This window comes from Salvelinus alpinus, chromosome 31 (assembly GCF_045679555.1).
Source record: "Salvelinus alpinus chromosome 31, SLU_Salpinus.1, whole genome shotgun sequence".
Lineage (NCBI taxonomy): Eukaryota > Metazoa > Chordata > Actinopteri > Salmoniformes > Salmonidae > Salvelinus > Salvelinus alpinus.
Genome location: NC_092116.1, coordinates 37,329,678 through 37,355,428, shown reverse-complemented (window position 1 = coordinate 37,355,428; position 25,751 = coordinate 37,329,678). Strand labels below are relative to the sequence as shown.

Genomic DNA, 25,751 nt, shown 5'->3' with positions numbered 1-25,751 from the left:
GTGTTGGGTCATAGTGAGGTTCTCTCTGTCTTTCTCCCTCCCTCTATATCAAATCAAATCAAATCAAATTGTATTAGTCACATACACATGGTTAGCAGATGTTAATGCGAGTGTAGCGAAATGCTTGTGCTTCTAGTTCCGACAATGCAGTAATAACCAACAAGTAATCTAACCTAACAATTCCACAACTACTACCTTATACACACACACAAGTGTAAAGGGATAAAGAATATGTACATAAAGATATATGAATGAGTGGTGGTACAGAACGGCATGGCAAGATGCAGTAGATGGTATAGAGTACGGTATATACATATGAGATGAGTACTGTAGGGTATGTAAACATAAAGTGGCATAGTTTAAAGTGGCTAGTGGTACATGTATTACATAAAGATGGCAAGATGCAGTAGATGATATAGAGTACAGTATATACATATGAGATGGGTAATGTAGGGTATGTAAACATTATATTAAGTGGCATTGTTTAAAGTGGCTAGTGGTACATTTTTACATAATTTCCATCAATTCCCATTTTTAAAGTGGCTGGAGTTGAGTCAGTATGTTGGCAGCGGCCGCTAAATGTTAGTGGTGGCTGTTTAACAGTCTGATGGCCTTGAGATAGAAGCTGTTTTTCAGTCTCTCGGTCCCTGCTTTGATGCACCTGTACTGACCTCGCCTTCTGGATGATAGCGGGGTGAACAGGCAGTGGCTTGGGTGGTTGTTGTCCTTGATGATCTTTATGGCCTTCCTGTGACATCGGGTGGTGTAGGTGTCCTGGAGGGCAGGTAGTTTGCCCCCGGTGGTGCGTTCTGCAGACCTCACTACCCTCTGGAGAGCCTTACGGTTGTGGGCGGAGCAGTTGCCGTACCAGGCGGTGATACAGCCCGACAGGATGCTCTCGATTGTGCATCTGTAGAAGTTTGTGAGTGCTTTTGGTGACAAGCCGAATTTCTTCAGCCTCCTGAGGTTGAAGAGGCGCTGCTGCGCCTTCTTCACAACGCTGTCTGTGTGGGTGGACCAATTCAGTTTGTCCGTGATGTGTACACCGAGGAACTTAAAACTTTCCACCTTCTCCACTACTGACCCGTCGATGTGGATAGGGGGGTGCTCCCTCTGCTGTTTCCTGAAGTCCACAATCATCTCCTTTGTTTTGTTGACGTTGAGTGTGAGGTTATTTTCCTGACACCACACTCCGAGGGCCCTCACCTCCTCCCTGTAGGCCGTCTCGTCGTTGTTGGTAATCAAGCCTACCACTGTAGTGTCATCCGCAAACTTGATGATTGAGTTGGAGGCGTGCATGGCCACGCAGTCGTGGGTGAACAGGGAGTACAGGAGAGGGCTCAGAACGCACCCTTGTGGGGCCCCAGTGTTGAGGATCAGCGGGGTGGAGATGTTGTTACCTACCCTCACCACCTGGGGGCGGCCCGTCAGGAAGTCCAGGACCCAGTTGCACAGGGCGGGGTCGAGACCCAGGGTCTCGAGCTTGATGACGAGTTTGGAGGGTACTATGGTGTTAAATGCTGAGCTGTAATCGATGAACAGCATTCTCACATGGGTATTCCTCTTGTCCAGATGGGTTAGGGCAGTGTGCAGTGTGGTTGCGATTGCGTCGTCTGTGGACCTATTGGGTCGGTAAGCAAATTGGAGTGGGTCTAGGGTGTCCGGTAGGGTGGAGGTGATATGGTCCTTGACTAGTCTCTCAAAGCACTTCATGATGACGGAAGTGAGTGCTACGGGGCGGTAGTCGTTTAGCTCAGTTACCTTAGCTTTCTTGGGAACAGGAACAATGGTGGCCCTCTTGAAGCATGTGGGAACAGCAGACTGGGATAAGGATTGATTGAATATGTCCGTAAACACACCAGCCAGCTGGTCTGCGCATGCTCTGAGGACGCGGCTGGGAATGCCGTCTGGGCCTGCAGCCTTGCGAGGGTTAACACGTTTAAATGTTTTACTCACCTCGGCTGCAGTGAAGGAGAGCCCGCAGGTTTTGGTAGGGGGCCGTGTCAGTGGCACTGTATTGTCCTCAAAGCGGGCAAAAAAGTTGTTTAGCCTGTCTGGGAGCAAGACATCCTGGTCCGCGACGGGGCTGGTTTTCTTTTTGTAATCCGTGATTGACTGTAGACCCTGCCACATACCTCTTGTGTCTGAGCTGTTGAATTGCGACTCGATTTTGTCTCTGTACTGGGACTTAGCCTGTTTGATTGCCTTGCGGAGAGAATAGCTACACTGTTTGTATTCGGTCATGCTTCCGGTCACCTTGCCCTGGTTAAAAGCAGTGGTTCGCGCTTTCAGTTTCACGCGAATGCTGCCGTCAATCCACGGTTTCTGGTTTGGGAATGTTTTAATCGTTGCTGTGGGTACGACATCGTCAATGCACTTCCTAATGAACTCGCTCACCGAATCAGCATATTCGTCAATATTGTTGTTGGACGCAGTGCGGAACATATTCCAATCCGCGTGATCGAAGCAGTCTTGAAGCGTGGATTCAGATTGGTCGGACCAGCGTTGAACAGACCTGAGCGCGGGAGCTTGTTGTTTTAGTTTCTGTTTGTAGGCTGGAATCAACAAAATGGAGTCGTGGTCAGCTTTTCCGAAAGGGGGGCGGGGGAGGGCCTTATATGCGTCGCGGAAATTAGTATAACAATGATCTAGGGTTTTTCCAGCCCTGGTAGCACAATCGATATGCTGATAGAATTTAGGGAGTTTTGTTTTTAGATTAGCCTTGTTAAAATCCCCAGCTACGATGAATGCAGCCTCAGGGTGTGTGGTTTCCAGTTTACAAAGAGTCAGATAAAGTTCGTTCAGGGCCATCGATGTGTCTGCTTGGGGGGGAATATATACGGCTGTGATTATGATTGAAGAGAATTCCCTTGGTAGATAATGCGGTCGACATTTGATTGTGAGGAGTTCTAGATCAGGTGAACAGAATGACTTGAGTTCCTGTGTGTTGTTATGATGATCACACCACGTCTCGTTAATCATGAGGCATACCCCCCCGCCCCTCTTCTTACCAGAAAGATGTTTGTTTCTGTCGGCGCGATGCATGAAGAAACCAGCTGGCTGCACCGACTCCGTTAGCGTCTCTTGAGTTAGCCATGTTTCCGTGAAGCAGAGCACGTTGCAATCCCTGATGTCTCTCTGGAATGCTACCCGTGCTCGGATTTCATCAACCTTATTGTCAAGAGACTGGACATTGGCGAGTAGTATGCTAGGGAGTGGAGCGCGATGTGCCCGTCTCCGAAGCCTGACCACGAGACCGCCTCGTTTGCCCCTTTTACGGCGTCGCACAGGGTCGCCGGCTGGGATCAGATCCATTGTATTGGGTGGAAGGCAAAACACTGGATCCGTTTCGGGAAAGTCATATTCCTGGTAGGAACGATGATGAGTTGACGTTAATCGTATATTCAGTAGTTCCTCCCGACTGTATGTAATGAAACCTAAGATTACCTGGGGTACCGATGTAAGAAATAACACATAAAAAAACAAAATACTGCATATTTTCCAAGGAACGCGAAGCGAGGCGGCCATCTCTTTTCGGCGCCGGAAGTAGGTTAGTAGAAGGTTAGTAGAAAGACAGAGAGAACCTCACTATGACCCAACACTATAGAGGGAGGGAGAAAGACAGAGAGAACCTCACTATGACCCAACACTATAGAGGGAGGGAGAAAGAGAAAGAGTTCTCTCTGTCTTTCTACTAACCTACTACTAACCTACTTCCGGCGCCGAAAAGAGATGGCCGCCTCGCTTCGCGTTCCTTGGAAAATATGCAGTATTTTGTTTTTTTATGTGTTATTTCTTACATCGGTACCCCAGGTAATCTTAGGTTTCATTACATAGTGTTGGGTCATAGTGAGGTTCTCTCTGTCTTTCTCCCTCCCTCTATAGTGTTGGGTCATAGTGAGGTTCTCTCTCTGTCTTTCTCCCTCCCTCTATAGTGTTGGGTCATAGTGAGGTTCTCTCTCTGTCTTTCTCCCTCTCTCTATAGTGTTGGGTCATAGTGAGGTCCTCTGTCTTTCTCCCTCCCTCTATAGTGTTGGGTCATAGTGAGGTTCTCTCTGTCTTTCTCCCTCCCTCTATAGTGTTGGGTCATAGTGAGGTTCTCTCTGTCTTTCTCCCTCCCTCTATAGTGTTGGGTCATAGTGAGGTTCTCTCTGTCTTTCTCCCTCCCTCTATAGTGTTGGGTCATAGTGAGGTTCTCTCTGTCTTTCTCCCTCCCTCTATAGTGTTGGGTCATAGTGAGGTTCTCTGTCTTTCTCCCTCCCTCTATAGTGTTGGGTCATAGTGAGGTTCTCTCTGTCTTTCTCCCTCCCTCTATAGTGTTGGGTCATAGTGAGGTTCTCTCTGTCTTTCTCCCTCCCTCTATAGCGTTGGGTCATAGTGAGGTTCTCTCTGTCTTTCTCCCTCCCTCTATAGTGTTGGGTCATAGTGAGGTTCTCTCTGTCTTTCTCCCTCCCTCTATAGTGTTGGGTCATAGTGAGGTTCTCTCTGTGTTTCTCCCTCCTTCGGTTTATAAAATACATAAAGAAATTCACCGTGTTTCAACATTTGTTAAAAACTTTATTTGAAATTTCCTCACATTCTGACAATAACAATCAGCTTAAAGCTTACCCAGAAGTGTGTATGTGTCTGCCTGTTCCCACGCGCGTGTGTGTGTGTGTATGTGTCTGCCTGTTCCCACACGTGTGTGTGTGTGTGTGTGTGTGTGTGTGTGTGTGTGTGTGTGTGTGTGTGTGTGTGTGTGTGTGTGTGTGTGTGTGTGTGTGTGTGTGTGTGTGTGTATTTGTCGGTTCCCCTGCGTTGTCTGACTGCGTGTTTATTTGATACTGCTGTTGGTGAGGGTTGGGGCTCTACAGAGGCCTTTCCCCCGCACCTCAAACCCCACCCCCCTGTAGGTGGCCACGCCCCTGGAGTCCGTCTGCAGATCAGGAAGGATCTGCTCCCACACCTTCTCTCTGGTGCTCAGCTCTCGGTCTGGTTCCCCTAGTGGACAGGAGGATACATTACATATTATTATTAACTCTAACCCTAACACACCTTCTCTCTGGGACTCAGCTCTCGGTCTGGTTCCCCTAGTGGACAGGAGGATACATTACACATTATTATTATTATCTCTAACCCTAACACACCTTCTCTCTGGTGCTCAGCTCTCGGTCTGGCTCCCCTAGTGGACAGGAGGATACATTACATATTATTATTATTATTATTATCTCTAACCCTAACACACCTTCTCTCTGGGGATCAGCTCCCGGTCTGGTTCCCCTAGTGGACAGGAGGATACATTACATATTATTATTATTATTAACTCTAACCCTAACACACCTTCTCTCTGGGGATCAGCTCTCGGTCTGGCTCCCCTAGTGGAAAGGAGAATACATTACATATTATTATTATTATTATTATTATCTCTAACCCTAACACACCTTCTCTCTGGGGATCAGCTCCCGGTCTGGTTCCCCTAGTGGACAGGAGGATACATTACATATTATTATTATTATTATTAACCCTAACCCTAACACACCTTCTCTCTGGGGCTCAGCTCCCGGTCTGGTTCCCCTAGTGGACAGGAGGATACATTACATATTATTATTATTATTAACCCTAACCCTAACACACCTTCTCTCTGGGGCTCAGCTCCCGGTCTGGCTCCCCTAGTGGACAGGAGGATACATTACATATTATTATTATTATCTCTAACACACCTTCTCTCTGGGGCTCAGCTCCCGGTCTGGCTCCCCTAGTGGACAGGAGGATACATTACATATTATTATTATTAACTCTAACACACCTTCTCTCTGGGACTCAGCTCCCAGTCTGGTTCCCCTAGTGGACAGGAGGATACATTACATATTATTATTATTAACTCTAACCCTAACACACCTTCTCTCTGGGACTCAGCTCCCAGTCTGGCTCCCCTAGTGGACAGGAGGATACATTACATATTATTATTATTAACTCTAACCCTAACACACCTTTTCTCTGGGGCTCAGCTCCCGGTCTGGTTCCCCTAGTGGACAGGAGGATACATTACATATTATTATTATTAACTCTAACCCTAACACACCTTCTCTCTGGGGCTCAGCTCCCAGTCTGGTTCCCCTAGTGGACAGGAGGATACATTACATATTATTATTATTATTAACTCTAACCCTAACACACCTTCTCTCTGGGGATCAGCTCCCGGTCTGGCTCCCCTAGTGGACAGGAGGATACATTACATATTATTATTATTATTAACTCTAACCCTAACACACCTTCTCTCTGGGGCTCAGCTCCCGGTCTGGCTCCCCTAGTGGACAGGAGGATACATTACATATTATTATTATTAACTCTAACACCTTCTCTCTGGGGCTCAGCTCCCGGTCTGGCTCCCCTAGTGGACAGGAGGATACATTACATATTATTATTATTAACTCTAACCCTAACACACCTTCTCTCTGGGGCTCAGCTCCCGGTCTGGCTCCCCTAGTGGACAGGAGGATACATTACATATTATTATTATTATTATTAACCCTAACACACCTTCTCTCTGGGGCTCAGCTCCCAGTCTGGTTCCCCTAGTGGACAGGAGGATACATTACATATTATTATTATTAACTCTAACCCTAACACACCTTCTCTCTGGTGCTCAGCTCTCAAGCCCTCTCCCCTAGTGGACAGGAGGATACATGACATATTATTATTATTATTAACTCTAACCCTAACACACCTTCTCTCTGGGGCTCAGCTCCCGGTCTGGCTCCCCTAGTGGACAGGAGGATACATTACATATTATTATTATTAACTCTAACACACCTTCTCTCTGGGACTCAGCTCCCAGTCTGGTTCCCCTAGTGGACAGGAGGATACATTACATATTATTATTATTATTAACTCTAACCCTAACACACCTTCTCTCTGGGGCTCAGCTCCCGGTCTGGTTCCCCTAGTGGACAGGAGGATACATTACATATTATTATTATTAACTCTAACCCTAACACACCTTCTCTCTGGGGCTCAGCTCCCAGTCTGGTTCCCCTAGTGGACAGGAGGATACATTACATATTATTATTATTAACTCTAACCCTAACACACCTTCTCTCTGGTGCTCAGCTCTCAAGCCCTCTCCCCTAGTGGACAGGAGGATACATGACATATTATTATTATTATTAACTCTAACCCTAACACACCTTCTCTCTGGGGCTCAGCTCCCGGTCTGGCTCCCCTAGTGGACAGGAGGATACATTACATATTATTATTATTAACTCTAACACACCTTCTCTCTGGGACTCAGCTCCCAGTCTGGTTCCCCTAGTGGACAGGAGGATACATTACATATTATTATTATTATTAACTCTAACACACCTTCTCTCTGGGGTTCAGCTCCCGGTCTGGCTCCCCTAGTGGACAGGAGGATACATTACATATTATTATTATTAACTCTAACCCTAACACACCTTCTCTCTGGTGCTCAGCTCCCGGTCTGGTTCCCCTAGTGGACAGGAGGATACATTACATATTATTATTATTAACTCTAACCCTAACACACCTTCTCTCTGGGGCTCAGCTCCCGGTCTGGTTCCCCTAGTGGACAGGAGGATACATTACATATTATTATTATTAACTCTAACCCTAACACACCTTCTCTCTGGGGCTCAGCTCCCGGTCTGGTTCCCCTAGTGGACAGGAGGATACATTACATATTATTATTATTATTAACCCTAACACACCTTCTCTCTGGGACTCAGCTCCCAGTCTGGCTCCCCTAGAGGACACGAGGATACATTACATATTATTATTATTAACTCTAACCCTAACACACCTTCTCTCTGGGGCTCAGCTCCCGGTCTGGCTTCCCTAGTGGACACGAGGATACATTACATATTATTATTATTATTATCTCTAACCCTAACACACCTTCTCTCTGGGGCTCAGCTCCCGGTCTGGCTCCCCTAGTGTACAGGAGGATACATTACATATTATTATTATTATCTCTAACACACCGTCTCTCTGGGGCTCAGCTCCCGGTCTGGCTCCCCTAGTGGACAGGAGGATACATTACATATTATTATTATTAACTCTAACCCTAACACACCTTCTCTCTGGGGCTCAGCTCCCAGTCTGACTCCCCTAGTGGACAGGAGGATACATTACATATTATTATTATTATCTCTAACCCTAACACACCTTCTCTCTGGGGCTCAGCTCCCGGTCTGGCTCCCCTAGTGGACAGGAGGATACATTACATATTATTATTATTATTATCTCTAACCCTAACACACCTTCGCTCTGGGGCTCAGCTCCCGGTCTGGTTCCCCTAGTGGACAGGAGGATACATTACATATTATAACCCTAGCTTGAACATTGGCCCTAGCCTCAAGTTAAGGATTCACTTGCAGTTAGAGAAACAAAACAGAACAATGTAGTTACCAGGGTGATAGAAAGAGGCATGTAGTTACCAGGGTGATAGAAAGAGGCTTGTAGTTACCAGGGTGATAAAAAGAGGAATGAAGTTACCAGGATGATAGAAAGAGGATTGTAGTTACCAGGGTGATAGAAAGAGGCATGTAGTTACCAGGGTGATAGATAGAAAGAGGAATGAAGTTACCAGGGTGATAGAAAGAGGCTTGTAGTTACCAGGGTGATAGATAGAAAGGGGAATGTAGTTACCAGGGTGATAGAAAGGGGAATGTAGTTACCAGGGTGATAGAAAGAGGAATGAAGTTACCAGGGTGATAGAAAGGGGAATGTAGTTACCAGGGTGATAGAAAGAGGATTGTAGTTACCAGGGTGATAGAAAGAGGAATGTAGTTACCAGGGTGATAGAAAGAGGAATGAAGTTACCAGGGTGATAGAAAGAGGAATGAAGTTACCAGGGTGATAGAAAGAGGAATGAAGTTACCAGGGTGATAGATAGAAAGAGGAATGAAGCTACCAGGGTTATAGAAAGAGGAATGTAGTTACCAGGGTGATAGAAAGCAAGAAGACTTTTTACACAGTGTGTGTGTGTGTGTGTGTGTGTGTGTGTGTGTGTGTGTGTGTGTGTGTGTGTGTGTGTGTGTGTGTGTGTGTGTGTGTGTGTGTAGTTACCAGGATAATCGTAGAAAGTGACCCTATCGCCAGGTACAGCGTTAGTGGGCGGTTCCAGAAACTCCACCTGGGCGTCATCATCGTTATCGTTATCATGGGCGTTAGGGGCGGAGCCACAGAGAACCATCGCCGTGGAGACCACGCCTTTCACCCGACAGGGACGCACATTGCACAGCAACACCGCCAGACGACCCTGGAGCTACACACACCAGAGAGAAAGATACACTCTGAATAATAACACTTTACACACTCTCTAAATAACACTTTACTTCTGGAGAAAGATACACTCTGAATAATAACACTTTACACACTCTCTAAATAACACTTTACTTCTGGAGAAAGATACACTCTGAATAATAACACTTTACACACTCTCTAAATAACACTTTACTTCTGGAGAAAGATACACTCTGAATAATAACACTTTACACACTCTCTAAATAACACTTTACTTCTGGAGAAAGATACACTCTGAATAATAACACTTTACACACTCTCTAAATAACACTTTACTTCTGGAGAAAGATACACTCTGAATAATAACACTTTACACACTCTCTAAATAACACTTTACTTCTGGAGAAAGATACACTCTGAATAATAACACTTTACACACTCTCTAAATAACACTTTACTTCTGGAGAAAGATACACTCTGAATAATAACACTTTACACACTCTCTAAATAACACTTTACTTCTGGAGAAAGATACACTCTGAATAATAACACTTTACACACTCTCTAAATAACACTTTACTTCTGGAGAAAGATACATTCTGAATAATAACAATTTACACACTCTCTAAATAACACTTTACTTCTGGAGAAAGATACACACTCTAAATAATAACACTTCCGGAGAAAGACACACACTCTAATTAATAACACTTCTAGAGAAAGATACACTCTCTCTAAGTAATAACCTAGCACTGATTTCACTTTAATTTTGGCTAACACTGACAGCCAGTGCGTGATATGAGAGATGGCGGTGTGTGTGTGTGTGAGTGTTTGACGGTGAAAGTGTGTGTGTGTGTGTGTGTGTGTGTGTGTGTGTGTGTGTGTGTGTGTGTGTGTGTGTGTGTGTGTGTGTGTGTGTGTGTGTGTGTGTGTGTGTATGTATGTGTGTGCGTGCACGTGTGTGTGTGTGTGTGTGTGCGTGCACGTGCGTGCGTGTGTATGTGTGCGTGCACGTGCGTGTGTGTGTGTGTGTATGCATGTGTGTGTGTGTGTGCCGTGCGTGTGTGTATGTGTGTGTGTGAGACAGCGTTTCAGGTCCTGTTCAGCATGGTGTGTTCTGTCTCTCTGGCCACCCAGAAGCATTGTTAAGTCTGTCACTACAGACTGGTGTCTGACACATCAAACAGGTGTGTGTGTGTACGTGTGTATCTGTGTGTACAGTATGGGGTGTCTGAGACAGAAATTATTTTCTGCATGGTGGTCAGCTGTATGACAACACACTGTCTAAAGGAGTCAGATAGAGAGACTACTGGTCAGAGTCCCACTTTAAACTACATGACAACACACTGTCTAAAGGAGACAGATAGAGAGACTACTGGTCAGAGTCCCACTTTAAACTACATGACAACACACTGTCTAAAGGAGACAGAAGGAGAGACTACTGGTCAGAGTGCCACTTTAAACTACATGACAACACACTGTCTAAAGGAGACAGATAGAGAGACTACTGGTCAGAGTCCCACTTTAAACTACATGACAACACACTGTCTAAAGGAGTCAGATAGAGAGACTACTGGTCAGAGTCCCACTTTAAACTACATGACAACACACTGTCTAAAGGAGTCAGATAGAGAGACTACTGATCAGAGTGCCACTTTAAACTACATGACAACACACTGTCTAAAGGAGACAGAAGGAGACTCACAGACAAGTGCGTGTGTAACCTGTGTCGTGTCTTTGGCATCATTAAACTGAAGATTAGTCTTTATCAAAGATTCTCTGTAATTATTATTACGTTATTAAACTGATTAATCATGTCATTGTAATTAACTAGGAAGTCGGGGCACCAAGGAAAATATTCAGATTACAAAGTTTAATAATTTTCCTAATATAACTTTCAGATATTTTAATATCTGATCACTTAGTCTTCTGATTAATGAATTATTATTTACCTCACGTTAGTCTCATTCCAAACGTCGTAAATTGTTGGTTATCTGCACGAACCCAGTCTTCACTATGAGTCATCCATACATCAATTGTCTTAAATCATTTATTTATTAACTAAGTAATTAAATCACAGAAATGCACACACAAACAAACAAAGTACATATGGTTACAAGGAAATGATAGGGGAATGTGCCCTAGTGGGCTAGACCGGCATGGCGGCTTGTTGGACAAAAGACTGAGTGGCGCGAAAGATAAAAGACACTACAAAGTTGATAATTATAACAATAGGAAATGCTAATCCTTTGCACATGAACGCTCACTCATTCGGGAATAATTGCAATCAATATATATTTATGCTCAGTGTGTCACGTGATCTCTGTTGGAATCGTCCTTCTTTCTGTTGGAAGTTTATCTGCCCGTCTTTCGTGGTTAGAATGGATACTTCAGAGTCCCATTCAGAAATTTTGTATTAGAATAGATGTTTTGGCGGTAGTCAGTCTTCGCGTTCAATGATACCGAATTCCTAGCTGCAGACTAGTAATTAATATCAAAGACTTGTTCTTATTCTGTCGGTATCGATAGTCTAAGAGTTTAACCACGTGGGATGGTTGAAAGATTCAGCAATCTACTTAAACCTTATTTCCCTCTGTGATAGAGGTACTGGTCTGGTCTCAAACCTTGGCCCTCTCGTTATCGAGGTAAGCTGGTCTGAAAACCCAGGTGGGGGTTTTATTCGGAACATAGAAAAGGGCTGTCTCATGACGCCAGATCATAACTGTGCTCAGGGGGCGGTCCTCTGATTTAGTTCAACTCCAAAGGGAATTGGAGTTTCCTTCATTAAACAGTCTAAAATCACATTACATAATTTCACAAATAGTTTCATCTTTACTCATTCATTTTATACAACAATTAGATGTAAGCCTCATAACTGAGACTGTTGTATAAACAGGGTTATGGTAATGTGGCTGTATTGTCTCTCATGAGTTTCACAAAATTGTACCAAACGGACCAGTTCGTAGCTGGATTCTTCACCGATCTTTTATACATTCTCCAGAACATAAATATTGTTCGGACCTCCGGTTCTGTGAGGTGAAAGAAATTCCTTTGTTCTCTCTGTGAAAACTCCCTCTCTCTCTATAATCTGGCCATGAGGAGAGGATCTCCTCTAGGAATTTATGACCTCTCTGACCATAGCAGCCTGGGTGTAGGAGACAGAGAGAGGGGGATTGTGCAGAGGTAGGGGGGTGGTGCTCGCTGTGTCCAAAGAGGGCAACGTCATGACACCTGTGTGTGTGACCTTTAACCTACCTGTTCTTTAGGAATGTGTCGTAGCGCGCTGACAACCGTGCGGGGGGCGGGCTCTCCCAGATCCACTTCCTGGACATAAAGGGCCCCAGCCAATGGGTGGTAGCGGACGCCAACGATCCGACCAATCCGCAGGTCGAGGCGAGACACGTCCATGCGAGGCTCCTCCTCTAACGCAGACTCAGATTTTGTTCTCTCCCTCCTCCCTGAGAGAGAGGGAGACAGAGACAGAGAAAGAGAGGGAATTGAGAGAGAGAGAGAGAGAGGGAGAGGGAGAGGGAGAGGGAGAGGGAGAGAGGGGCGGGGCCTTCGCCAGGATTGCAATCTGAGCCCTGTACTCTTCAATATTTATTTCAACGAATTGGCCACTATTCTAGAAAAATCCTCAGCCCCTGGTGTTAGTCTTCACATTTCAGAGGTTAAATGCCTACTCTTCGCAGATGACCTATGCCTGCTGTCACCCACAGCACATGGCCTACAGCAGAGCCTGGACCTGCTAGAGCAGTACTGCCAGACCTGGGCCCTGGCAGTAAACCCCAAAAATACTAAAATAATGATTTTCCAGAGAAGATCCAGATCTCAGGGAATTAGACCAAAGTTCTCAATTGGTACAAAATATATAGAGTACTGCACACACTACAATTACTTTGCTTTATATATACAGTGGGGAGAACAAGTATTTGAAACACTGCCGATTTTGCAGGTTTTCCTACTTACAAAGCATGTAGAGGTCTGTAATTTTTATCATAGGTACACTTCAACTGTGAGAGACGGAATCTAAAACAAAAATCCAGAAAATCACATTGTATGATTTTTAAGTAATTAATTAGCATTTTTTTATTTTATTTGCACCACCCTCTCTACAGAGTTATTTGTCTGTAATCTTCAGTATAGAGTCCTAGCTGCATTACATCTAATAAAAGAGATTATCCAGAAGTCACTGACAAACTGACTCCTAACTACTGATTGGGGATTTGTCTGTCTCAGTTGGGATGTCTCGGTTAGCAAAGTATTGATTGGAGGATTTTGTCTTCTCTTTTACATTGATTGACATTAAACCATTGCATTGGTCACAGTTGTCTATCTGTGTGTGTGTGTGTGTGTGTGTGTGTGTGTGTGTGTGTGTGTGTGTGTGTGTGTGTGTGTGTGTGTGTGTGTGTGTGTGTGTGTGTGTGTGTGTGTGTGTGTGTGTGTGTGTGTGTGTGTGTGTGTGTGTGTATATGTGTATATTACTCACCCTTTCTCTCTCCTCTCCTCCTCCTCCCATCTCTTTCCCTGCCGGGGCCAGGTTTGGGGTTGGTGCCGGGGGCAGACAGGGCAGCTGTGGACCCCGGGGCAGTAAGTTTGGAGGCGGCTGCTGCTTTGGCTGGAAACACACAGAGGGTATAAAGCAACCAATCAGTGAGCCAGTCAGTAAACCAGACAGTTAACCAGTCAGCCAGCCAGTAAACCAGTCAGTCAGTAAGTCATTAAACCAGTCAGTTAACCAGTCAGTCAGCCAGTGTGGCAGTAAACCAGACAGTTAACCAGTCAGCCAGCCAGTAAACCAGTCAGTCAGTAAGTCATTAAACCAGTCAGTTAACCAGTCAGTCAGCCAGTCAGTGTGGCAGTAAACCAGTGAGTTAACCAGTCAGTTAACCAGTCAGTCAGCCAGTAAACCAGTCAGTCAGTCAGTCATTAAACCAATCAGTTAACCAGTCAGTAAACCAGTCAGTCAGTGATCCAGTCAGTCAGTAAACCAGTCATTTAACCAGTCGGTCAGCCAGTCAGTCAACCAGTCAGTCAGTTAACCAGTCAGTTAACCAGTCAGCCAGTCAGCCAGTAAACCAGTTAGTTAACCAGTCAGTTAACCAGTCAGCCAGTCAAGTAAACCAGTTAGTTAACCAGTCAGCCAGTAAACCAGTCAGTTAACCAGCCAGTCAGTTAACAAGTCAGTCAGTTAACCAGTCAGCCAGTCAGCCAGTAAACCAGTCAGATAACCAGTCAGTCAGTCAGATAACCAGTCAGTCAGCCAGTCAGCCAGTAAACCAGTCAAATAACCCGTCAGTCAGTTAACAAGTCAGCCAGTAAACCAGTCAGATAACCAGTCAGCCAGTAAACCAGTCAGATAACCAGTCAGTCAGTTAACCAGCCAGTCAGTTAACAAGTCAGCCAGTAAACCAGTCAGAGAACCAGTCAGTCAGTTAACTAGTCAGCCAGTAAACCAGTCAGATAACCAGTCAGTCAGTTAACCAGTCAGTCAGTCAGTAAACCAGTCAGATAACCAGTCAGTCAGTCAGTCAGTCAGATAACCAGTCAGTCAACCAGTCAGTCAGTTAACCAGTCAGTTAACCAGTCAGATAACCAGTCACCCAGTAAACCAGTCAGATAACCAGTCAGTCAGTCAGTCAGTACCTTTCTTCTTCTGTTGTTTCTCAGTCAGTAGAATCTTCAGGTCAGAGATGTCTTTCTTCAGCTTAGCGTTCTCAACCAACAGTTTCTTCTCTTCTCTCACCGTTTTCTGCAAGACTACAGAGAGAAAATACTTATTGACATGTTATAGACACGTATTAACATGTTATAAACACTTAATGACGCTTTATAAATTATTTATTAATGCTTTACAAATACATTGTAAACGGCAAAGCCCAGACTCTGCATCGTTAGAGAGAGAAACAGAACGAGAGACAGAACGAGAGACAGACAGAGAAAACAATGAGAATGAGAGAGACAGACAGAGGAAGAGGCAGACAGAGAGACAGACAGCAATAGACAGAGAGAGAGAAACAGACAGAGGCAGATAGAGAGAGATAGAGAGATAGAGAGGCAGACAGAGAGAGAGATAGAGAGAGAGGCAGATGAGAGAGAGGCAGATGAGAGAGAGGCAGATAGAGAGAGAGAGGCAGATAGAGAGAGAGAGGCAGATAGAGAGGCAGATAGAGAGGCAGATAGAGAGAGAGGCAGATGGAGAGAGAGGCAGATAGAGAGAGAGGCAGATAGAGAGAGAGGCAGATAGAGAGAGAGGCAGATAGAGAGAGAGGCAGATAGAGAGAGAGGCAGATAGAGAGAGGCAGATAGAGAGAGAGGCAGATAGAGAGAGAGGCAGATAGAGAGAGAGGCAGATAGAGAGAGAGGCAGATAGAGAGAGAGGCAGATAGAGGGAGAGGCAGATAGAGGGAGAGGCAGATAGAGGGAGAGGCAGATAGATAGAGAGGCAGATAGATAGAGAGGCAGATAGATAGAGAGGCAGATAGAGAGGCAGATAGAGAGAGAGAGACAGATAGATAGAGAAAGAGGCAGATAGAGAGCCAGATAGAGAGAGAGCCAGATAGAGAGAGAGGCAGATAGAGAGAGAGGCAGATAGAGAGAGAGGCAGATAGAGAGAGAGGCAGATAGAGAGAGAGCGATATAGAGGCAGATAGAGAGAGAGCGATAGAGAGGCAGATAGAGAAAGAGGCAGATAGAGAGAGAGGCAGATAGAGAGAGGCAGATAGAGAGAGAGCGATAGAGAGGCAGATAGAGAAAGAGCGATAGAGAGGCAGATAGAGAAAGAGGCAGATAGAGAGAGAGGCAGATAGAGAGAGGCAGATAGAGAGAGAGATAGAGAGAGAGGCAGATAGAGAGAGAGAGAGATAGAGAGAGAGGCAGATAGAGAGAGAGGCAGACAGAGAGAGAGAGAGATAAAGAGAGAGGCAGATAGAGAGGGAGGCAGATAGAGAGAGAGAGAGATAGAGAGGCAGATAGAGAGAGAGGCAGATAGAGAGGCAGATAGAGAGAGAGGCATATAGAGAGAGAGAGAGAGATAGAGAGAGAGAGGCAGATAGAGAGAGAGAGAGACAGAGATGCAGATAGAGAGAGAGACAGATAGAGAGGCAGATAGAGAGAGAGCGAGACAGAGAGGCAGACAGAGGCAGATAGAGAGAGAGGCAGATAGAGAGAGAGAGAGACAGAGATGCAGATAGAGAGAGAGACAGAGAGAGAGGCAGATAGAGAGAGAGCGAGGCAGAGAGGCAGACAGAGGCAGATAGAGAGAGAGGCAGATAGAGAGAGAGAGAGACAGAGAGGCAGACAGAGAGAGAGAGAGACAGAGAGGCAGACAGAGGCAGATAGAGAGAGAGGCAGACAGAGAGGCAGACAGAGACAGAGAGGCAGACAGAGAGGCAGACAGACAGACAGTGTTTTCTTACGTTCCTTATCCTTCAGCAGCAGCACCTGTGTTGTGAAATACTCCATGATCATTTCACTCTCCTTGGGGTCCAGCTTCCCCAGAGCTGACAGACCTGGTATACTGGGGGAGAAAGAAAGCACAGTATTGCATTAATCAATCAATTAATCCCATTTTTAGTGGTCAAATACACAAATTTAACAGCTGTTATTGCCGGTGTAGCGAAATGCTTGTGTTCCTAGCTCCAACAGTGCAGTAATATCTAGATAAATGCTTGTGTTCCTACCTCCAACAGTGCAGTAATATCTAACTAAATGCTTGTGTTCCTGGCTCCAACAGTGCAGTAATAGCTAACAACAGATCTAAAAGTGAAATAATAGAATAAAGAAATACATAAATATTAGGACGAGCAATGTCGAAGTCCGGAGCATAAATACACTATATAGATATACAGTACCAGTCAAAAGTTTGGACACACCTACTCATTCAAGGGTTTTTCTTCATTTTTACTATTTTCTACATTGTAGAATAATAGTGAAGACATCAAAACTATGAAATAACACACATGGAATCTTGTCGTAACCAACAAAGTGTTAAACAAATCAAAATATGTTTTATATTTTTTTCAAAATATCCACCCTTTGTCTTGATGACAGCTTTGCACATTCTTGGCATTCTCTCAACCAGTTCATGAGGTATTAGGTTCTTTTTCTTAAAACTGCATTGTTGGTTAAGGGCTTGTGTAAGCATTTCACTGTACGGTCTACACCTGTTGTATTCGGCTAAAATTTGATTTGATATGACGTGGAGGCTAGTGACAGACAGAGTGACGTGGAGGCTAGTGATAGACAGGGTGACGTGGAGGCTAGTGACAAACAGAGTGACGTGGAGGCTAGTGACAGAGGGTGACGTGGAGGCTAGTGATAGACAGGGTGACGTGGAGGCTAGTGACAGACAGAGTGACGTGGAGGCTAGTGACAGACAGAGTGACGTGGAGGCTAGTGACAGACAGAGTGACGTGGAGGCTAGTGACAGACAGAGTGACGTGGAGGCTAGTGACAGACAGGGTGACGTGGAGGCTAGTGATAGACAGAGTGACGTGGAGGCTAGTGATAGACAGGGTGACGTGGAGGCTAGTGATAGACAGGGTGACGTGGAGGCTAGTGACAGACAGAGTGACGTGGAGGCTAGTGGTAGACAGGGTGACGTGGAGGCTAGTGATAGACAGGGTGACGTGGAGGCTAGTGACAGACAGAGTGACGTGGAGGCTAGTGACAGACAGAGTGACGTGAAGGCTAGTGATAGACACAGAGTGACGTGGAGACTAGTGATAGACACAGAGTGACGTGGAGGCTAGTGACAGACAGAGTGACGTGTAGGCTAAGGACAGACAGAGTGACGTGGAGGCTAGTCACAGACAGAGTGACGTGGAGGCTAGGGACAGACAGAGTGACGTGGAGGCTAGGGACAGACAGAGTGACGTGGAGGCTAGGGACAGACAGAGTGACGTGGAGGCTAGGGACAGACAGAGTGACGTGGAGGCTTGTGACAGACAGAGTGACGTGGAGGCTAGTCACAGACACAGAGTGACGTGGAGGCTAGTCACAGACACGGAGTGACGTGGAGGCTAGTGATAGACATGAGTGACGTGGAGGCTAGGGACAGACAGAGTGACGTGGAGGCTAGTGACAGACAGACAGAGTGACGTGGAGACTAGTCACAGACAGAGTGACGTGGAGGCTAGTCACAGACAGAGTGACGTGGAGGCTAGTCACAGACAGAGTGACGTGGAGGCTAGTCACAGACAGAGTGACGTGGAGGCTAGGGACAGACAGAGTGACGTGGAGGCTAGTCACAGACAGAGTGACGTGGAGGCTAGTCACAGACAGAGTGACGTGGAGGCTAGGGTCAGACAGAGTGACGTGGAGGCTAGTCACAGACAGGGTGACGTGGAAGCTAGTCACAGACAGAGTGACGTGGAGGCTAGTCACAGACAGGGTGACGTGGAGGCTAGTCACAGACAGAGTGACGTGGAGGCTAGTCACAGACAGAGTGACGTGGAGGCTAGGGACAGACAGAGTGACGTGGAGGCTAGTCACAGACAGAGTGACGTGGAGGCTAGGGACAGACAGAGTGACGTGGAGGCTAGGGACAGACAGGGTGACGTGGAGGCTAGTCACAGACAGAGTGACGTGGAGGCTAGTCACAGACAGAGTGACGTGGAGGCTAGGGACAGACAGAGTGACGTGGAGGCTAGGGACAGACAGGGTGACGTGGAGGCTAGTCACAGACAGAGTGACGTGGAGGCTAGTCACAGACAGGGTGACGTGGAGGCTAGTGATAGACATGGTGACGTGGAGGCTAGGGACAGACAGAGTGACGTGGAGGCTAGTGACAGACAGGGTGACGTGGAGGCTAGTGACAGACATGGTGACGTGGAGGCTAGGGACAGACAGAGTGACGTGGAGGCTAGTGACAGACAGGGTGACGTGGAGGCTAGGGACAGACAGGGTGACGTGGAGGCTAGTGATAGACAGGGTGACGTGGAGGCTAGTGACAGACAGGGTGACGTGGAGGCTAGTGACAGACAGAGTGACGTGGAGGCTAGAGACAGACAGAGTGACGTGGAGGCTAGTGACAGACAGGGTGACGTGGAGGCTAGTGATAGACAGGGTGACGTGGAGGCTAGTGATAGACAGACAGAGTGACGTGGAGGCTAGTGATATACAGGCTGACGTGGAGGCTAGTGATAGACAGAGTGACGTGGAGGCTAGTAATAGACAGGGTGACGTGGAGGCTAGTGACAGACAGAGTGACGTGGAGGCTAGTCACAGACAGAGTGACGTGGAGGCTAGTGATAGACAGGCTGACGTGGAGGCTAGTAATAGACAGGGTGACGTGGAGGCTAGTGATAGACAGAGTGACGTGGAGGCTAGTGACAGTCAGAGTGACGTGGAGGCTAGGGACAGACAGAGTGACGTGGAGGCTAGGGACAGGCAGAGTGACGTGGAGGCTAGTGACAGACAGAGTGACGTGGAGGCTAGTCACAGACAGAGTGACGTGGAGGCTAGTGACAGATAGAGTGACGTGGAGGCTAGGGACAGACAGAGTGATGTGGAGGCTAGTGACAGACAGAGTGACGTGGAGGCTAGGGACAGACAGAGTGATGTGGAGGCTAGTGACAGACAGAGTGACGTGGAGGCTAGTGGCAGACGGAGTGACGTGGAGGCTAGTGACAGACAGAGTGACGTGGAGGCTAGTGACGGACAGACACAATGACGTGGAGGCTAGTGACAGACAGAGTGACGTGGAGGCTAGTGATAGACAGAGTGACGTGGAGGCTAGGGACAGACAGAGTGACGTGGAGGCTAGTGACAGACAGAGTGACGTGTAGGCTAAGGACAGACAGAGTGACGTGGAGGCTAGTCACAGACAGAGTGACGTGGAGGCTAGGGACAGACAGAGTGACGTGGAGGCTAGGGACAGACAGAGTGACGTGGAGGCTAGGGACAGACAGAGTGACGTGGAGGCTAGTGACAGACAGAGTGACGTGGAGGCTATTGACAGACAGAGTGACGTGGAGGCTAGTGACGGACAGACAGAGTGACGTGGAGGCTTGGGACAGACAGAGTCACGTGGAGGCTAGTGACGGACAGACACAATGACGTGGAGGCTAGTGATAGACACGTAGATAAATCTGTCTATCTGATCGTATGCTCTTCTGGATGCAAAGCAGCATCCTGCCTGAATCATTCTAGATGATTTACTTATAATACATCATAATCATCGTCCTATATATACACACACACAGTGCCTTGCGAAAGTATTCACCCCCTTGGCATTTTTCCTATTTTGTTGCCTTACAACCTGGAATTAAAATGGATGTTTGGGGGGTTTGTATCATTTGATTTACACAACATGGCTGCCACTTTGAAGACGCACAATATTTTTTATTGTGAAACAAACAAGAAATAAGACAAAAAAACTGAAAACTTGAGTGTGCATAACTATTCACCCTCCCAAAGTCAATACTGTGTAGAGACACATTTTGCAGCAATTACAGCTGCAAGTCTCTTGGTGTATGTCACTATAAGCTTGGCACATCTAGCCACTGGGATTTTTGTCCATTCTTCAAGGCAAAACTGCTCCAGCTCCTTCAAGTCGGATGGGTTCCGCTGATGTACAGCAATCTTTAAATCATACCTCAGATTCTCAATTGGGTTGAGGCCTGGGCTTTGACTAGGCCATTCCAAGACATTTAAATGTTTCCCCCTTAAACCACTTGAGTGTTGCCTTAGCCGTATGCTTAGGGTCATTGTCCTGCTGGAAGGTGAACCTCCGTCCCAGGCTCAAATCTCTGGAAGACAAACTGGTTTCACTCAAGAATTTCCCTGTATTTAGCGCCATCCATCATTCCTTCTATTCTGACCAGTTTCCCTGTCCCTGCCGATGAAAAACATCCCCACAGCATGATGCTGCCACCAGCATGCTTCACTGTGGGGATGGTGTTGGGGTGATGAGAGGTGTTGGGTTTGCGCCAGACATTGCGGTTCCCTTGATGGCCAAAAAGCAAATTTTAGTCTCATCTGACCAGAGTACCTTCTTCCATGTTTGGGGAGTCTCCCACATGCCTTTTGGCGAACACCAAATGTGTTTGCTTATTTTTTTCTTTAAGCAATGGCTTTTTTTCTGGCCGCTCTTCCATAAAGCCCTGCTCTGTGGAGTGTACGGCTTAAAGTGGTCCTATGGACAGATACTCCAATCTCTGCTGTGGAGCTTTGCAGCTCCTTCATGGTTATCTTTGGTCTCTTTGTTGCCTCTCTGATTAATGCCCTCCTTGTCTGGTCTGTGAGTTTTGGTGGGCGGGCCCTCTCTTGGCAGGTTTGTTGTGGTGCCATATTCTTTCCATTTTGTAATAATGGATTTAATGGTGCTCCATGGAATGTTCAAAGTTTCAGATATTTTTTTATAACCCAACCCTGATCAGTACTTCTCCACAACTTTCTCCCTGACCTGTTTGGAGAGCTCCTTGGTCTTCATGGTGCCGCTTGCTTTGTGGTGTCCCTTGCTTAGTGGTGTTGCAGACTCTGGGGCCTTTCAGAACAGGTGTATATATACTGAGATCATGTGACAGATCATGTGACACTTAAATAAAGTCCACCTGTGTGCAATCTAACTAATTATGTGACTTCTGAAGGTAATTGGTTGCACCAGATCTTATTTAGGGGCTTCATAGCAAAGGGGGGAATACATATGCACACACCACCAAGATTATTTAAAAAAAGAAAATCATTTCACTTCACCAATTTGGACTATTTTGCATATGTCCATTACATGAAATCCAAATAAAAATCTATTTAAATTACAGGTTGTAATGCAACTAAATAGGAAAAACGTGAAGGGGGATGAATACTTTAGCAAGGCCCTGTATCAGTTAGACAGTAGCTAGTCTCCCCCATGGCATACACCTCACCTCTACTCTCCTCTCACTCAACATCTCAATTATCTATGATGACACATGTTTACACACACACACACACACACACAGACACACACACACACACACACACACACACACACACACACACACACACACACACACACACACACACACACACACACACACACACACACACACACACACACACACACACACACACAGACACACACACACTATGTAAAGTCAGAGCTACTCGATGACGTAAAGAGAGACTGAGGTTCTCACAGAGCAAGAAGACTGTTTACACAGTGTGTGTGTGTGTGTGTGTGTGTGTGTGTGTGTGTGTGTGTGTGTGTGTGTGTGTGTGTGTGTGTGTGTGTGTGTGTGTGTGTGTGTGTGTGTGTGTTTCTAAACCATGCTTGTCACTGAGTAAAGTATAAACAGTATGAGGAAGAGGAAGAGCAGTTACATATAGTAATATATGAAGTGGTGTAGTATAAACAGTACGATGAAGAGCAGTAACATATGCCCCAGGATACTACAACTGGTGACTATCATTCCTTTATCCAGGATACTTCAACTGGTGACTATCATTCCTTAATCCAGGATACTTCAACTGGTGACTATCATTCCTTTATCCAGGATACTTCAACTGGTGACTATCATTCCTTAATCCAGGATACTTCAACTGGTGACTATCATTCCTTAATCCAGGATACTTCAACTGGTGACTATCATTCCTTAATCCAGGATACTTCAACTGGTGACTATCATTCCTTAATCCAGGATACTTCAACTGGTGACTATCATTCCTTAATCTAAGATACTTCAACTTGTTGAAACGTCCTGGGTAGTCACCAGTTGAAACGTCCTGGGGTAGTCACCAGTTGAAACGTCCTGGGTAGTCACCAGTTGAAACGTCCTGGGTAGTCACCAGTTGAAACGTCCTGGGTAGTCACCAGTTGAAACGTCCTGGGTAGTCACCAGTTGTAACGTCCTGGGTAGTCACCAGTTGTAATGTCCTGGGTAGTCACCAGTTGAAACATCCTGGGTAGTCACCAGATGAGTCACCACGTCCTGGGTAGTCACCAGACGAAACGTCCTGGGGTAGTCATCAGTTGTAATGTCCTGGGGTAGTCACCAGTTGTAATGTCCTGGGTAGTCAACAGATGAAACGTCCTGGGTAGTCACCAGTTGTAACGTCCTGGGTAGTCACCAGTTGAAACGTCCTGGGGTAGTCACCAGTTGTAATGTCCTGGGTAGTCACCAGATGAAACGTCCTGGGGTAGTCACCAGTTGTAATGTCCTGGGTAGTCACCAGTTGTAATGTCCTGGGTAGTCACCAGATGAAACGTCCTGGGTAGTCACCAGTTGTAACATCTTGGGTAGTCACCAGTTGCAACGTCCTGGGTAGTCACCAGATGAAACGTCCTGGGTAGTCACCAGTTGTAACGTCCTGGGTAGTCACCAGTTGAAACATCCTGGGTAGTCACCAGTTGAAACGTCCTGGGTAGTCACCAGTTGAAACGTCCTGGGTAGTCACCAGTTGTAATGTCCTGGGTAGTCACCAGTTGTAATGTCCTGGGTAGTCACCAGTTGTAACGTCCTGGGTAGTCACCAGTTGAAACATCCTGGGTAGTCACCAGTTGAAACATCTTGGGTAGTCACCAGTTGTAATGTCCTGGGTAGTCACCAGTTGTAATGTCCTGGGTAGTCACCAGTTGAAACGTCCTGGGGTAGTCACCAGTTGAAACGTCCTGGGTAGTCACCAGTTGAAACGTCCTGGGGTAGTCACCAGTTGAAACATCCTGGGTAGTCACCAGTTGAAATGTCCTGGGTAGTCACCAGTTGAAACGTCCTGGGGTAGTCACCAGTTGAAACATCCTGGGTAGTCACCAGTTGAAACGTCCTGGGTAGTCACCAGTTGAAACATCCTGGGTAGTCACCAGTTGTAACGTCCTGGGTAGTCATCAGTTGTAATGTCCTGGGGTAGTCATCAGTTGTAATGTCCTGGGTAGTCACCAGATGAAACGTCCTGAGTAGTCACCAGTTGTAACGTCCTGGGTAGTCACCAGTTGAAACGTCCTGGGGTAGTCACCAGTTGTAATGTCCTGGGTAGTCACCAGATGAAACGTCCTGGGGTAGTCACCAGTTGTAATGTCCTGGGGTAGTCACCAGTTGTAATGTCCTGGGTAGTCACCAGATGAAACGTCCTGGGTAGTCACCAGTTGTAACATCTTGGGTAGTCACCAGTTGCAACGTCCTGGGTAGTCACCAGATGAAACGTCCTGGGTAGTCACCAGTTGTAACATCCTGGGTAGTCACCAGTTGAAACGTCCTGGGGTAGTCACCAGTTGAAACGTCCTGGGTAGTCACCAGTTGTAATGTCCTGGGTAGTCACCAGTTGTAATGTCCTGGGTAGTCACCAGTTGTAATGTCCTGGGTAGTCACCAGTTGAAACATCCTGGGTAGTCACCAGTTGTAACGTCCTGGGTAGTCACCAGTTGTAACGTCCTGGGTAGTCACCAGTTGTAATGTCCTGGGGTAGTCACCAGTTGAAACATCCTGGGTAGTCACCAGTTGAAACGTCCTGGGGTAGTCACCAGTTGAAACGTCCTGGGGTAGTCACCAGTTGAAACGTCCTGGGGTAGTCACCAGTTGTAACGTCCTGGGTAGTCACCAGTTGAAACGTCCTGGGTAGTCACCAGTTGAAACGTCCTGGGTAGTCACCAGTTGTAATGTCCTGGGTAGTCACCAGTTGTAATGTCCTGGGTAGTCACCAGTTGAAACATCCTGGGTAGTCACCAGTTGTAACGTCCTGGGTAGTCACCAGTTGTAATGTCCTGGGGTGGTCACCAGTTGAAACGTCCTGGGTAGTCACCAGTTGAAACGTCTTGGGTAGTCACCAGTTGAAACGTCCTGGGGTAGTCACCAGTTGAAACATCCTCGGGTAGTCACCAGTTGAAACGTCCTGGGGTAGTCACCAGTTGAAACGCCCTGGGGTAGTCACCAGTTGAAACGCCCTGGGGTAGTCACCAGTTGAAACGCCCTGGGGTAGTCACCAGTTGAAACGTCCTGGGTAGTCACCAGTTGAAACGTCCTGGGTAGTCACCAGTTGAAACGTCCTGGGTAGTCACTAGTTGAAACGTCCTGGGTAGTCACCAGTTGAAACGTCCTGGGTAGTCATCAGTTGTAATGTCCTGGGTAGTCACCAGTTGTAATGTCCTGGGTAGTCACCAGTTGAAACGTCCTGGGTAGTCACCAGTTGGTAGTCACCAGTTGGTAGTCACCAGTTGAAACGTCCTGGGTAGTCACCAGTTGGTAGTCACCAGTTGTAATGTCCTGGGTAGTCACCAGTTGAAACATCCTGGGTAGTCACCAGTTGAAACATCCTGGGTAGTCACCAGTTGAAACGTCCTGGGTAGTCACCAGTTGGTAGTCACCAGTTGGTAGTCACCAGTTGAAACATCCTGGGTAGTCACCAGTTGGTAGTCACCAGTTGAAACGTCCTGGGTAGTCACCAGTTGGTAGTCACCAGTTGAAACGTCCTGGGTAGTCACCAGTTGGTAGTCACCAGTTGGTAGTCACCAGTTGAAACATCCTGGGTAGTCACCAGTTGGTAGTCACCAGTTGAAACGTCCTGGGTAGTCACCAGTTGGTAGTCACCAGTTG

The 25,751-nt window shown here is 46.6% G+C and overlaps 1 protein-coding gene across 5 annotated transcripts in view; it reads right to left on the bottom strand.

Annotated features, from left to right (window-relative positions):
- Nucleotides 1-4,536: 4,536 nt before the first annotated feature.
- aimp1b (aminoacyl tRNA synthetase complex interacting multifunctional protein 1b) overlaps nucleotides 4,537-25,751 on the bottom strand; it is a 39,339-nt gene continuing 18,124 nt past the window's right edge. For 3 of the 5 annotated variants that reach the window (XM_071378479.1, XM_071378480.1, XM_071378478.1), the window contains 6 exons: nucleotides 16,662-16,762; nucleotides 14,890-15,003; nucleotides 13,733-13,861; nucleotides 12,499-12,701; nucleotides 9,067-9,265; nucleotides 4,537-4,980 (listed from right to left, as the gene is read on the bottom strand). In XM_071378479.1, coding sequence (XP_071234580.1) covers nucleotides 4,814-4,980; nucleotides 9,067-9,265; nucleotides 12,499-12,701; nucleotides 13,733-13,861; nucleotides 14,890-15,003; nucleotides 16,662-16,713 — 864 coding nt within the window. In that variant the 5' untranslated portion in view covers nucleotides 16,714-16,762 and the 3' untranslated portion in view covers nucleotides 4,537-4,813. Of the gene's footprint in view, nucleotides 4,981-5,295; nucleotides 5,355-8,234; nucleotides 8,294-9,066; nucleotides 9,266-12,498; nucleotides 12,702-13,732; nucleotides 13,862-14,889; nucleotides 15,004-16,661; nucleotides 16,763-25,751 lie in introns of those variants that run through there. The other 2 variants (XM_071378482.1, XM_071378481.1) reach the window with 2 other exon arrangements.